Genomic DNA, 14,023 nt, shown 5'->3' on the forward strand with positions numbered 1-14,023 from the left:
CAGCTTTCTGATTGACTTTTTACAGAGACCTGTAAACACACCGTTACAGTAGTCCAGTCTGCTGAAGATAAATGCAGTCTGATGAATGAAACAAGGTTGCCATGTTAATTTATTTGCCTGCAGGCAAGCTGAGCGCACTTCTCACAGACACGTATTGCAGAGTCTTGTGAGGAGTGCCCTAACAATCATCTCTATACATGCTACCTTTATACCCACAGACAAGAGAAACAACTGAGAAAGGGGAGAGGGTGAATGTGGGAGACAGTTATTAGTGTGTACTGTGCAATGTCTGGTATGTTCTCTGCAACACAATAATAGGCCTAGTTCTATGCCGAGGCCATATATGGCCTGCAAATGCGTTCTCCTGTGTTCTTTGCCCAAAGTGGATGTGTCATGTTACAGCAGGTGCTGTCTCCTACAGAGAACTATTCAGAGAGCATGATAGAAACATTTTTTCCGATTAAAACAGGTTTTTACAAATCCTGTTGAGACAGAAGTCCTCTAATCCTTGATATATTCTTCAGCTGATAGTAGGCTGATTTTGTAATTGTCTTGATATGGCTATTCAGGTTGAGGTCTGAATTCATAACTACACCTAGATTTCTGGCTTGTTTGTAGGTTTTAACATCAGTGATTGAAGCTGAGCGCTGACTTTCAATCGCTCGTCCTTGGTACCAAAAACAATTACTTCTGTTTTATCTTTGTTTAATTGAAGAACATTCTGGCACATCCAGTTGTTGATTTGTTCAATGCATTTACCCAGCTCGTGTATGGGATTATAGTCCCCTGGTGACAGTGATTTAGTCAACTTAAAACCTGTGGGTAGCTGTCATTTTGAACTTTGGACAGAGCCAGGCAGCCTCTGCTTCCAGTCTTTATGCTAAGCTAGGCTAACCACGTCCTGACAGCTCTGTACTTATGATGTGATGATGATGTGTGGCATTTGACTTTTCAATGTAATGTGTCTCCTTGTCTTCCCAGCATCTGTGTGTACAGCAGTGTGGACACAGCTGTTCAGAGCCTGTTGACCTTGGTGAACCCTGACAGCTGTCCTGTCCTCTGCCTCAAACACTCGCTGTCGTTCCTCTTTGCTGGACTGGCCAATGGCAAAGTGACTGTTTACCACAGAAGGGCTGGCGGTGAGTTCTCACCAGTGGTGTATAAAGTACTCAAAAGCCATACTTGAGTAAAAGTAAAGATACCTTACTGGAAAACTACTCAAGTAAAAGTAAAAAGTCACCTATTAGAATACTACTTGAGTAAAAGTCTTAAAGTATCTGATATTTATTGTACTTAAGTACAAAAGTACTTAAGTATCAAAAGTAATTTTCTGATATTAAATGTACATCATAACCTGTTCATTGAAAGTAAAAGTACAAGTAAATGCTGTTAATAAAAAAGCAAAGGGTCAGAATTTTGAGAATTATGAAGTTTATTCTTTTAAGCGCTGTGGCACCATGACCAAGGACATGGAGCTGTGTTGAACATAATTGGGTTGGCTGTGATCCATCCAGGAGCAACAATGTTCAACATAATATATTGTACATAAGTATACTTTTGCATCTACGATGAACTTATAATCATAATTCTCCGAAAAGCAATATGACACCATGAAGGAGTTCTGACAGTGCGTTTATAAGTATGCTCATTCCGACTAGAGGATGTAGAGGGCAATGCATAATATTATGTTCAGCAAAACATATTCACTTGATGCATCAGGTCAGTGTTTAGAGAAAGGACGCCTGCCTTGTAAACTCCTATGGGCCTGATTTGAACACAATAGACAAAGGTTTTGCTCAAGCTGAATCTGTAATTGGGCGACTGCTACCATCATAACTCCATCTGATCATCCACAACATGACTCAAATATCAAAACATGATCAATACTAAAGCAGCACCGAAAGTAACCCAGTCATTACTTGAAACTGAAACATGTCCTGTTCATCTTCAAAAGAAGTTGGTTTTCAAAATTGCGAGAATTCAGTCTCGCTCTGCTTGGGCTGAAGACTAGTCATGCGATGCTAAATAGCCTTTCACAGGCCGCTGAGGCAGGTAGAGGTGTGTTCAGCTCACAGACAGCTTGCGCACAGCGGCGAAGGATTCCCCGAATGCTGCGCTCTCGCGGCTCCTGTCAATCCGTGTATATAGCTACAGCTAACGTTAGCCAACTAGTGCTGCACAGCTGTCAACACTTCCTCAGCTCACTAACTTGCTGGCGATCCACTGGTGTTGGTCTTCGTCACCACCGTCGTTTGTTGCGGGAGTAGCAGGTGCTTCCATTTCTGCTTCCATCACGAAATCAGTCATCGTAGAGTGGAATTCTACTCATAGTCGCCCGCTAGCTTATATCATGTAGCATCCTGGGCATCACTGGGAATCAAAACACCGCAGCTTTGAGAGCACTCGTTTGCAATTGTGCATTAACGTGATTCACCAATGATTTAACTTGCTGCTAGGACCACTGATTCGCCAAACCTGCTTGCTTGCAGTCTGTGTTCCACCGCAGTCCCCGACGCTGGTCTCATGATTCATTTTTTTCTCAAGATAGATTTGATTTTGTAGCGAGTAACGAAGGTTTCAGGGGAAATGTATCGGAGTAAAAGTATCAGTTTTCTTTGCAAAATGTAGTGAAGTAAAAGTAAAAGTAAACAGAAATATAAGTAGTAAAGTAAAGTACAGATATCCAAAAAAACTACTTAAGTACAGTAACGAAGTATTTCTACTTCGTTACTATACACCACTGGTTCTCACTGAAGAACACGCCCATCACTGACATCATAATGGTTTGCATTTGAAAGTGAAGAGACTGTGGTCCACATTCACGGTATTACAGTGCAGTAGTGGGTGCTAAACCACGGACCATTCCTCCCCTCAGAGAGACTGTGGGACGTGGACTCGCTCAGGCTGGTGTCTGTGGGCTCTGAGCCGGTCTGCAGTCTGCTGACACTTGAAGACGCTGTATGGGCCAGCTGTGCCAACCGAGTCACTGTCATCCAAGGATCCAGCCTCCACACACAGGTATCAGCTATGTTTTAGGATGTTTAAATGAGTAACCTGAGTGTGGGTTCTGGGCTAAAATAAGTTATGTGGCGTGTGATTGGTTTACATCTGTTGGGAACGTAGAGGAGCGTGTTTGGTTATTAGCAAATAAGAAACTAAATTCTTGACATCAACAGAATTATTAATGTCAGTAACAATTATTAATGATTATTAATAACGGGGCACCACCCTGCGAACAGGGACCAATAACCAAACGATAAAACTAAGTCTCATAATTAGTGGTCACTCACAATATTAGCAGTCTGAATACTATTACACGTTGGAGTGCGAGTGAAGGTTTAAGTTCGAGCACAGGCCACTACATCCAGTTAATATTACACACATATGCACAAGTAATCACAGACGACTGCTCTTTAAAATACAACAGAGTTTATTAAATCAAAATAATAAATGATCAGATCAAGTAATATCACAATCAACCAACAATGTCATACCATTTTACGTGTCTAATACCTAAAGTCAAATGAATAAAGTGGGGTAAGGCTATGTATATAAATATATGTATCTGTGTGTGTGCGTGTGTGTGTGTGTGTGTGTGTGTGGAAACAAAGGGGGGGGGGGGGGGTTGTAAACCTACTCAAACAGTGATGATGGGTAATCTAAAAAGGGGGCGTGTGAGCCTACAAGCAAAGATGGCTGAGTCTAGAGACCTTCGACAAAATGGCTGCGAGGGGGCCACATGTAACCACGTGGGATGGCGTACCAGGTGGGTTGGGGTCAGAGATTACGTAATCACGAGTCTGAGGGGTTCACCCAAAATCAGTAGCTCTAACTATGTGTGTGCGGGTTAGCAGAGAGGGAGAGGAAGAGAGAGAGATAAAATCAAGCTCTGAGCGCGGGGCTTGTGTCGTAGTGAGAATGAGAACAGCTGATCTATCCTGAACACGTCTGCGGTCGTCGTTCTGAACTGACCGCGCTTATACAGTGATAGTCATGGCTCTACACCTCACTCACAGAGCCGATTTAAGGAAGAGAGAATAAAACCAAAACAAAATAAAATAATCCCCAAAACAAACAGATCTTTACCACTGCGGTGAGGTGAGCGTATTGCTTCCTTATCACCCCGAAACTCGGTCGGCGAGACTAGGGTCCGCCACCGTGGTTTCAGTCTTTAAAGTGATAGAATCACAAACTCCACATTCACTAGCAGCGACGGATCTAACGCAAACAGTTACAGCAGGAAATACGCAATATAACGGGACTCCGTGGTCTGCGATGATTGCGCAAAAACACGTTACAACATGACAGTAAGTTAACACGACAAGACACAGGAATAACAACGCATAAACGAATAGGCTAAATTAAGCTCATGCTAAGCTAGGCCCAGATACCAGTAACTCTTACTTGTAGAAGCTTCATTTGGTAGGGCCCGTTTTCCGTGGGGGGAAGCACTCAGTCCTCGAGTGCTGACTCTGTAGCGCGGCTATCGTAGCGGGCGCAGACTGGGGGGGAAACACTCTGTCCTCAGGAGTCGGTAGCTCCTGGTGGCGTGGCTCTCTGGAGCGGACGCAGACTCGATCTCCTCTCTGCAGAGAGGGCTATTTAAATTCGGCTGAGACACGTAGTCGGTTCATTCCTCCCGGAAATCTTTGGCGAGGAAAGAGGGTTAATCGTCTTTCTGCCGGCAGTGTACACAAAAAGGGTGGAGGAACAGGGCATAGAAGCTATCCGTTCTCGCACTAGGATCCAGAACTCAAAATAAAACAGTCTGTTTTCGACCAGCAAATGTAACATGTGACCTGACAGGATTTGATGAGGCCGCGGTTCCTCGTGGGTCTTCTGTTGCCAGCGTGATGCTGGAAGGAAGAGGCCTCGTGGACCTCCTTACACCAGCATGTCTGGAGGAAGAGCCTTGTGGGTCTTCTTGTCCCAGGACGAGTCCGGAGTGAAGAGGGTGATTCTAGCTGTGCTGGGGCTTATAAACCAGGTTGCACAACCAGTGGGAGGGGCCTTTCTTGGCCAATGAGGGGCCAGCATCAGGTTTCTGCTGGAGCTGGGGGGTGTGGTGATCTGGCGTTAGGTCTCTGGCAGACCCCTGGATCAGGCCTTTGTTGAAAGGAAGGAAAACATGGCGGCTCCTTTATTTGAAAAGCACATGTGGAGATCTCAGCCAGCCAGGAGAGCAGGGCCAGATACCAACACATCCCACTGTTTCCCATGTAATCAACAAAGAATTCATTCTCATGGGCGACTTTAATGTGAACTGGGGGGATAAATCAAAGAGGAAAAAACTGAAATTGATGACTGAGAAATTTCATCTCGAACAATGAGTAAAAGGCCCAACAGGGATCGCCAAATGCTCCAGTACTCAAATTGACCTGATATTTACAAATAAACCAGAAAGAACAACCAAAAGTTATAATTTAATCACTGGCTTATCGGATCATAACCTGACCTTATTTGACCTTATTTGAACTTATTTGCGAGAAAACTGACAAAAAATTGATTTAGAAATGTGGCGACTAAGTCAAAGATCCTACAGTGCTACTACCTAAAGTTAAGCAAGACGAATTTGCCAGTGAAATGAACAGCTTGACCTGGGACGATGTGTTATCTTCTGACGAATTGTGCTATGGCTGTAACACCTTTACTCATAGAATCAACTCTGTGAGGGTAAGCTTTAATGTGGGGGTCCTGATAAAATCTAAAGTTAAAAATAATTTAATTCATGGTTCAATGTAAATCTGTGGAAGCTGATGAAGACTAGAGATGCTGCACTAAGAAAGGCATTCACAACTAGAAGGGACACTGACATGCTGATCTATAAAGGTCTAATGCTGCATTCACACCAAACGCATCGCGAATTATTTGCGTGTCTAGATTACATACAAAGTCTATGCACAGACGCGATGAGACTGTCGCGGCACGTCGCGATGGACGAGAATACGCGTCAAACGGCAAATCACCCCGACGCACGAGTTGTCATTTTTCAACTTCTGCGAAATATTCGCGTTGCGCCCCAGCACGATAGCGCTATATATAGCGTTGAGTTGCTCCCCCTGTCATCAGCGACGTCCTGCCATTGTTGAATCAGGAAATAAATACTGTAGCCGTCTGTGTTCACCCAGAGCTCTACGATACCTCATATCAATAGAGACCGGACCAAACTATGTGTATAAATGTGTGTTCATACAGCTGTAGTAAACAGCAACTTGTGTGGCTTGCTAGACACAGTGAATACAGCTCGATAAAATCCATGGATCTCCTGTTGACAATATTATGAACCAGACATGACGGCGTTTAGTTTCCCGGGATATCTGTGACTTCCACAACACATACGAAGCAAAAATAGAGATAATTTTTTCCATGGTTAACGGCGAACGGCTTTCAGGGTGATAAGCCCCGCCCCCTCTCCGGCGTGTCCAGTGCAATTCGCGGGAATGAACACTTGGTCCCCGGCGTTTTGACCGGCGGTGCGATGGACGCGAATATGCGGCACGATGAATTCGCGAAGTGTAAACCACATTGTGTACAAGTCAGGTAATTCGGATGGTGTAAGTCAGAAAACGCAGATTATGTTTCACCAGCAGGTGGCGCTGTGAGCATTAGTGAAAATGAGCTTGTGGACATCCTCAGGCCATGAGTGTTATCAAGCATAGGAAGTTTGGGACTGTTTGGAACAAATCCAGCTGAGTTACATCAGCTTTTTTCATGAGGAATCGTGTAAAGTAGCCGCCCGCTACGGCTAAGCCATTCCGTCAAACGAAAAGCTTTTGATATCACTTTGAATCACAACGGTCTTGACATTGTACTGACCAAATTTGAAGTGGATTTGACCAATTCCCTAGGAGTGCGTTAAAGTAAAGTGACTAGAAATAGGCCAAAATCTATGGAAAAATGACACAAAAATTAAATTGGGTGACTTCCGGTAGGGTTTAGGAGGAGTTCGCAAAAATGTGTTTTTCACTTAATTCAAAATGGCGGAAAATCTAAGTAGGCGGAGCTTAGGGGTCTGAGAGGCTTTTTTGTAGATCTAGCGAATTTGTGTCGAATTTCAAGTCAATCGGACAAGGGGTGTCACCGGTCCAACTTGTAGGGGGCGCTAGAGAGCCATTTTTTTACACAAATATGGCACCTATATCACACCAGACCGGACAAGTGTGCAAAATTTGGTGAGTTTTCGAGTGTGGCAAATTCTCCAAAAATGCAGCCAAAGTTGAAAAATAAAAATCTGAATAAAAACAAACCAGAACCCTTACAATTTCAATAGAGCCTTCGCTGGCCCGATGTTGTCGGTTGCTTGGGCCATAATAATGAGCATTAATGGGACATGAATTCATACAGAAGAAGAGAGGGAAGAGTAGAGAGGAGCTCAGTGTATCCTAGGATATCCCCCGGCAGTCTAGGCCTAAAGCAGCATATCTAGGGGCTGGTCCAAGGCAAACCTGAACCAGCCCTAACTATAAACCTGAGCCAGCCCCAACTATAAACCTGAGCCAGCCCTAACTATAAACCTGAACCAGCCCCAACTATAAACCTGAGCTAGCCCCAACTATAAACCTGAGCCAGCCCCAACTATAAACCTGAGCCAGCCCCAACTATAAACCTGAGCTAGCCCTAACTATAAACCTGAGTCAGCCCCAACTATAAACCTGAACCAGCCCCAACTATAAACCTGAGCCAGCCCCAACTATAAACCTGAACCAGCCCCAACTATAAACCTGAACCAGCCCCAGCTATAAACCTGAGCCAGCCCCAACTATAAGCCTGAGTTTTTAACTGTTTTTAACTGACACAACTATGATTCCATAGAACCCTATGTCATATTTGAGCTTGAGTTACAGATGACCTGCAGATTGTGATCCTCTCTCTGCCTCTCTGTACTGTAGAGCTTCACAGCCCACTCTGATCCAGGCTGCAGTGTTAGCCACATGATTCGTTCAGGTGGGGGGGTTTGGATGGCCTTCACCCAGGGCTCCTCCATTCACCTGTTTCACACCGAGACCCTGGAGCCACTACAGGAAGTCAACATCTCCACCCGCACCGCCCATCTGACACCAGGCAAGCCCAGACCACATGGATATACAGAGAGTATAGTGCAATGTTCAGATCACATGTATTAGTTAGAAGACCACACAAACGTTTACTGAACACCATTTGAAATTACAAGCTAATAAAGGTAATGAAGTGTTATATGCTGACTGCAGTTCAGCTCATTAGCAGAGCCCTCAGTGATGTCATCAGTAGCCAAAAAGTATATCACGATTAATTCAGTCACTGAATGAGGGGTCTGATTTCTGATTTCAATAGTTTGTGTAAATCATTTATTGTTGTCGTCGTCTCCCACTTATAAAAAGATGAAATGACTGAAATGCTTTGACATGTACTATGTAGGTCCTGGATCAGGTTTAGACCGCTGTGAACATGGACTGTATTCCTGTTGTGGCAGCAGTAATGGTGGTCATGTTAAAGGTTTGATGTCTCTTTGTACACCAGGTCAGGTTTGTGTCTCCAGCTTGCTGACCTGCCAGGGCCTGCTGTGGGTGGGGACCAGCCAAGGCATCATCCTCACCTTCCCTGTGCCCACGCTGGAGGGCATTCCCAAAATCACAGGTCAGTGCTGAGTACAGTAGCTCTCCTGATGGCAGCACGTTCTGTGTGACTGAAGCTCATTTACACATGAAGTCATGACCCCATATGTGGTGACTAACACGCCACCAAATGGGGAACTAAACTGTAACAGCAGCCAGTGTAAGAACTAAAGCTAAAACTATAATTATTTTGCAAGTACATCAAATATTTTACAGTAAAATGTTTACACATTAAAGGCCCAACACATTCTCACTCGTAACTCTTCAAATACCAGTGCTTGTCAGTGGCCCAAAGCCTCAAACTATGACGCTCTAGGTTCCTGTAAAAAATAATTTATTTAAGTTTCTGACTTTAACTACATTTTACAAGATTACATTTGAACACATGATGGTAATGTTTAATTTACATTCGGCCAACGATCATTTTCACTGGACAGAGCCTGAACGCATCATAATGTAACTGAATGGAACCTTTGTTCATTAGCCGTTAGCGGTGCTGCCACTCTTAATAGTTCTTCTTCTGTCAACTTCAATGCAGATTTGTTGTTCACAGAGTAACATCATCAGGGATTTGCGAATAGAAAGCATAAATTCTGATGTCCTGATCGCATATTGAAAATTGTCCAATAACGATCGTCAGTAAAATTTTATTTCACACTGTGTAATTAATTCACATACGTGCCAAACCACGGACCGACAACAATCTACCCTGTAGCATCAGTTTTGGACTTGTATTTGTTCCACTTGTTTTAGGAATAGTGTATTCAAAATAAACTTGTGTTATTCAAACAAAGTTAGATTTCAGCAACAAAACCACATTGATTATGGAAAAGAGCCTGGTTGACGTTAACTTGACTGACTAATGAGTCACGTCACCAACAACTTACGTGACTCACAGGACTAACCACGCTGGAGAGACGCCGCGTACGACTCTGGTAGCAGCAGCGACCTGTCAATCACAATGTAGCCCCGCCCTAAAGTATCCCCTGCTTTATGGTCTGTGTGACTCTAAATGGACCATAATGTACTAAATGAGCATCATGCTGTATTGAAGAAGACTTGAAACTAGAGATTGAGACCATAAACTCATGTTTACAATGTTTACTGAGGGAATAAATCAAGAGTAATTTTCTCATAGACTTCTATACAACCAGAGTCGCCCCCTAGAGAGAATGCAGCTTTAACACATCAAGCATTGGCTTCACTCGGCAGAACCAGAGGTTGCCGCCTGGTCAACGGTTACTTTTTGGTTTTACTCATTCCCCCCCTTTCGTCCGTCCCTGGACTATCTCGCTCTTTATACCATTTCAGTGAAATGGGTATTTGAAAGCGTGGTGCGTCGGCATCGGACTGACCGGCCATCGATTATTGAGGAGTTGGGAGTGAGACCGGGTTGGAAGACCATGTATTTGGGTTAAATTTTGAGAAGCTTAAAAATTGACATATTTCACAGGAGAACCTGAAGCCAGCTTTGGTCACTACCCATGTAATCTCTCGGCTTGAGCAGTAACATGTAATACCATGTTAACATTTGCCCTTTGTCCACTACTGACAGCTAATAACATTATATAACTAATCTGGTCATTTATTAGCATCTTGACACTTGATTAAAGCTCACAAAAGTTTATTGGATTGAAAAAAGGCAACATTTTGACCCTTAATGTGTGTGCTCTGAGATACAGTCTCTGGATTTGTCTCCTTAATACTCCGTCTCCCACTGGTCTCAGTGAGGATTTTCATATTAAAGGCACATTAAGTAGGATTTGTCAGATTGTAAACACAAGATTCAGAGTTGGCCCCTCCTCCAGTTGGTGAAAGCCAGCTCCAGATTCACTCTCCTTCCTCGTTTTGGAACAAGCTTTGTCCACATGGCACAAGCTTTGGGTTTAGTCACCGCCACTGGCTGACACCTGTTTATAGAGGCTGACACCCAGGAACGTCCCAGATACAGTCAAATAAGAAGATATAGACCGAGGACAGGATCTCTGCAGAGACAGACACCACCACACACTTCTTGTGTGTCAGAAGAGATGAGTGAGAGGGATTCTTTCTGCATCAGTTTATACATTGTTTTAAAAAAAAGAAGTCCTTCTCATTGTGCCTTTAAACTTTGTTTTGTAAACCTCTCCACAAGTTATGTCCCCTTGAACTGCTTTTCCACACACACACATACACCTGCTTGAATTCATCAGCAATGGCTGGTTGTTGGGCTGACGGTGGCCGGTTGGAAAATTGTAACATAACTCTGATATTTATCTTGTTGATGCACATAATTGACTTGTTGTCATCGCCATGTGAGACACCGTGGATTCATTTAGAACTGTCCTACCCTTAGGTAAGGGGATGACGTCTCTGAATGGCCACTGCGGACCGGTGGACTTCATGGTGTCCACCTCCAGCACCCTGGCCTCCGACTTGCTCAGACGGGACTCCATCCTCAACGGCAGCGAGGAGGGTACCAACAGAAAAGCAGAGGGAGGTAAAGGTGATGGAGGAAGAGATGAAGAGGGGCAGAGGTGTGAGGAGAGCAGCCTCCCACAGGACTCAGGAGCTCCTCCACCAAGGGAGGAGAAGCCCAAGCGTCTCTTGCTCCAGTATCGCCTCCGGTCCACCTGCCAGCTGCCTGGGAAGCTGCTGTCAGCCCATCTCGAACAGGGGACCCACAGGCCCCCCCCAGACTCCCTGGAGCACAGCCCGGAGGACGGCTCCATCTATGAAGTGAGCGAGGACCCTGATGTGTGGGTAAGGGGGCGACCTGTGGAGTGGGGGAAGGAGGGGGAGGTCAGATGCAACAAAATCACCTCAACAGCCATCTTCTCCGGTGGCAGAGGACACCGCAGGATAGGACAGACCTCCTCACCAGGCCCCTGCTCAGCCTCCACTGAAAACACACTGCTGGTGTGGCAGCTCCCTCTGACTCTCAGCCAATGACAGACGAGCATGTCACCTGACTCTCCTGACTGGCTGTACACTCTGTCTCCTCAGTTACTGCGGTGCCAGACACTTAACGTCAGTGGTTGGGTTGTGACAGGTGAACACAGTAAGCACATGTTAGCAAGCTAACATTAAAGCTAACATCACTTGTGAAGCCTACAAAAGCCTAAGTCAGCAGCTACCTCCAGTGATGTGGAACGTTAAGGAGAGTAACATTCTTGGAGAATCAGGACGAGGTGTGTTTGGATATCAGTGGGCTGAGATCTGACTCATTCCAGAGAAATGTTGCAGCTTTTCAACCAACAGTACATGCAGATGAACGTCCTCTGGATGTCGTGAAATGAGTTTTACCGGCGGGTGAGCGAGGACTTCTGGTGCTGGCAGCACGGAGGGAGGAAGTTCATCTGCATGTACTGATCGCTGCAGTGAAACAGAGCCGGATGAAGATTCATCTCTTCTTCATCCTCCTGATCGAACAGCTGAGGGAGATGTGTGTGGAGAAACTGTCCTCTAAGCCCGCCCACCTTTTAGTGGTCCAATCAAATGCAAAGGATTTGATTTAGAACTCTGTTGTAAATGTACAGCTCTTAAATATTCTGTTTCTCTTTGAAATACGTCCCAATACAGAAGCTACAGACGCGCTACCTTCCGTTTCACTGGGACCTTGAGTATGAAGCTGGCCTGGTCCACTGACTGTGTTCATAGCCATCTTGTCTGTATGGAGACCAGAACTACAATCAAACTATTAATCAAATGACGTACAACCTGTTTAAATGTTTAAAGGTGTCAGTCGTATTCTGGAACTTTGGACCGAGCCAGGCTCACTCTTTCCCCCTGCTTTTAGTCTTAATGCTAAGCTAGGCTAACAGCAGCAAATGTGTTCTTCGTAAATGTGTCCCCGAGTCTTTTTACTTCCTGTGAAGTACAAACTGTCTTGTACATTGCATTGTGCAGTAACTGGTAGAATGGAATGTATTCAGTTCATATTTGTTGGGAAAAATCAAAATGACTAATTCGTATGCATTTAATAATTAGTGAATGTTATACATTTAACAGAGGCTCGTGTCCTCTGTAGTGTTTAAGGCCTGTGTCCTTGTGTGAACTAGCTGGGACACCAGGCATCTTCAGCAGATGTTTAGCCTATTAAGAAGCAGTTGATTGCCGAAAGAACACTTCAGCTGTTCGTCCTCAATAAGAATGATAACAAACGTGTAGAAAGCGTCAATACTTACCTTTCAACACTCTTTAAACCTTTCAATACTCTTTAAACCTTTCAACACTCTTTAAACCTTTCAACACTCTTTAAAGTTTAAACCTTTGAACACAGACTGACTGAAGCACTGACATGGGGACCAATAATATTGACCACGATTAAAATCAGCACTTTTGGAACAGTGAACAAACATTTCCATGTTTACAGCAAAACTATGGAATGTTGTGAACTTTATTGGACCAATTCATTGGAAATATATGAGTTACAGTATGTTTAAATCTATCACAGTGATTAACAGTCAATACAGTATTGATGTGCACATTAATGTGCTGAATTTAATTATTTCCGTAATCATGTGTTGACCTTTGTTGTAATATAAAGCAGTAATGGTACTCACCGTGATGTTTGAAAGGCTTTCATTTCTGATGCAGAATCGTGTTTTCACTGTCTCCTTATGAGGAAAACCATTTCCACTAGAAAAAAGAACTTTATTTTTTACTAGAGAATAAAGTTGTGAATTTTTTTTAAATTCATGACTTTTCTGAAATGATAACTTATTTGCTAGACCCTTATGTCTCTTTCTCTCAAAATATTATGACCGTACTCTCGAAATGTCCAATTATTAGTTCTTACATTGACCAGAATCAGAGGACTGAGTCAGCAGATGTGTTTCTGATGCTCTGCTGTGAAGCGTTGCTTTATGAAGAGATGAGAAATCAATCAGAAATGAGAATACAAATAAGTTTTCATTATATAATGTATTTATTTTGTGTCATATTTTTTCACATTTTTTTCCCGTAAAATACCGTTAAAAGGGTGCTCTGTACGGAATCCCTGAGAGGCAAGTCAGCAATTTAGTTTCATCTCAATGTTTTCTTCTGAGAGCATGAATGCTTCTAGTCCTGTTAAACACATTTGGTAGTGGTGCACTTCAACCTTTAGTGGCTGAAATGAGCATTACAACAACTATGTTGAAATGATCCTGACAAAAAATGTAATGAAATCATGCAAAACTGTATTTCCCACCTGTAACAGGCCTTTTAAGGGACTTGGTAAGAGAACCTTGGTAAAACCTTTTTCACTTGAACCCAGGAGAGAAACCCTTTAGATCAGACTTCTCGGTGTACTCGATGGAAAGCTTTTGAAACTACAGGGGTTGTAATAGTATTATAGTATTATAGTATGCCATGCTGGATGCAGCTGGTCTCGTTATATAGTGCTACGTTTTACACTGGCACTTTGAAATAACATAAGAGATATTAAATGGATAACCTCTATAGTTTTC

General features: G+C 43.6%; 1 protein-coding gene across 1 annotated transcript in view; it reads left to right on the forward strand.

Moving 5' to 3' along the window:
• Positions 1 to 13,129, forward strand: part of LOC306780889 (rho guanine nucleotide exchange factor 10-like protein) — a 48,100-nt gene extending 34,971 nt beyond the window's left edge. The window contains exons 18-22 of the mRNA XM_079273407.1: positions 982 to 1,139; positions 2,876 to 3,018; positions 7,890 to 8,061; positions 8,497 to 8,613; positions 10,927 to 13,129. Coding sequence (XP_079129533.1) covers positions 982 to 1,139; positions 2,876 to 3,018; positions 7,890 to 8,061; positions 8,497 to 8,613; positions 10,927 to 11,522 — 1,186 coding nt within the window. The 3' untranslated portion in view covers positions 11,523 to 13,129. The remainder of the gene's footprint in view (positions 1 to 981; positions 1,140 to 2,875; positions 3,019 to 7,889; positions 8,062 to 8,496; positions 8,614 to 10,926) is intronic.
• The last annotated feature ends 894 nt before the right edge of the window (positions 13,130 to 14,023 follow it).

This window comes from Melanostigma gelatinosum (assembly GCF_949748355.1).
Source record: "Melanostigma gelatinosum genome assembly, chromosome: 8".
Lineage (NCBI taxonomy): Eukaryota > Metazoa > Chordata > Actinopteri > Perciformes > Zoarcidae > Melanostigma > Melanostigma gelatinosum.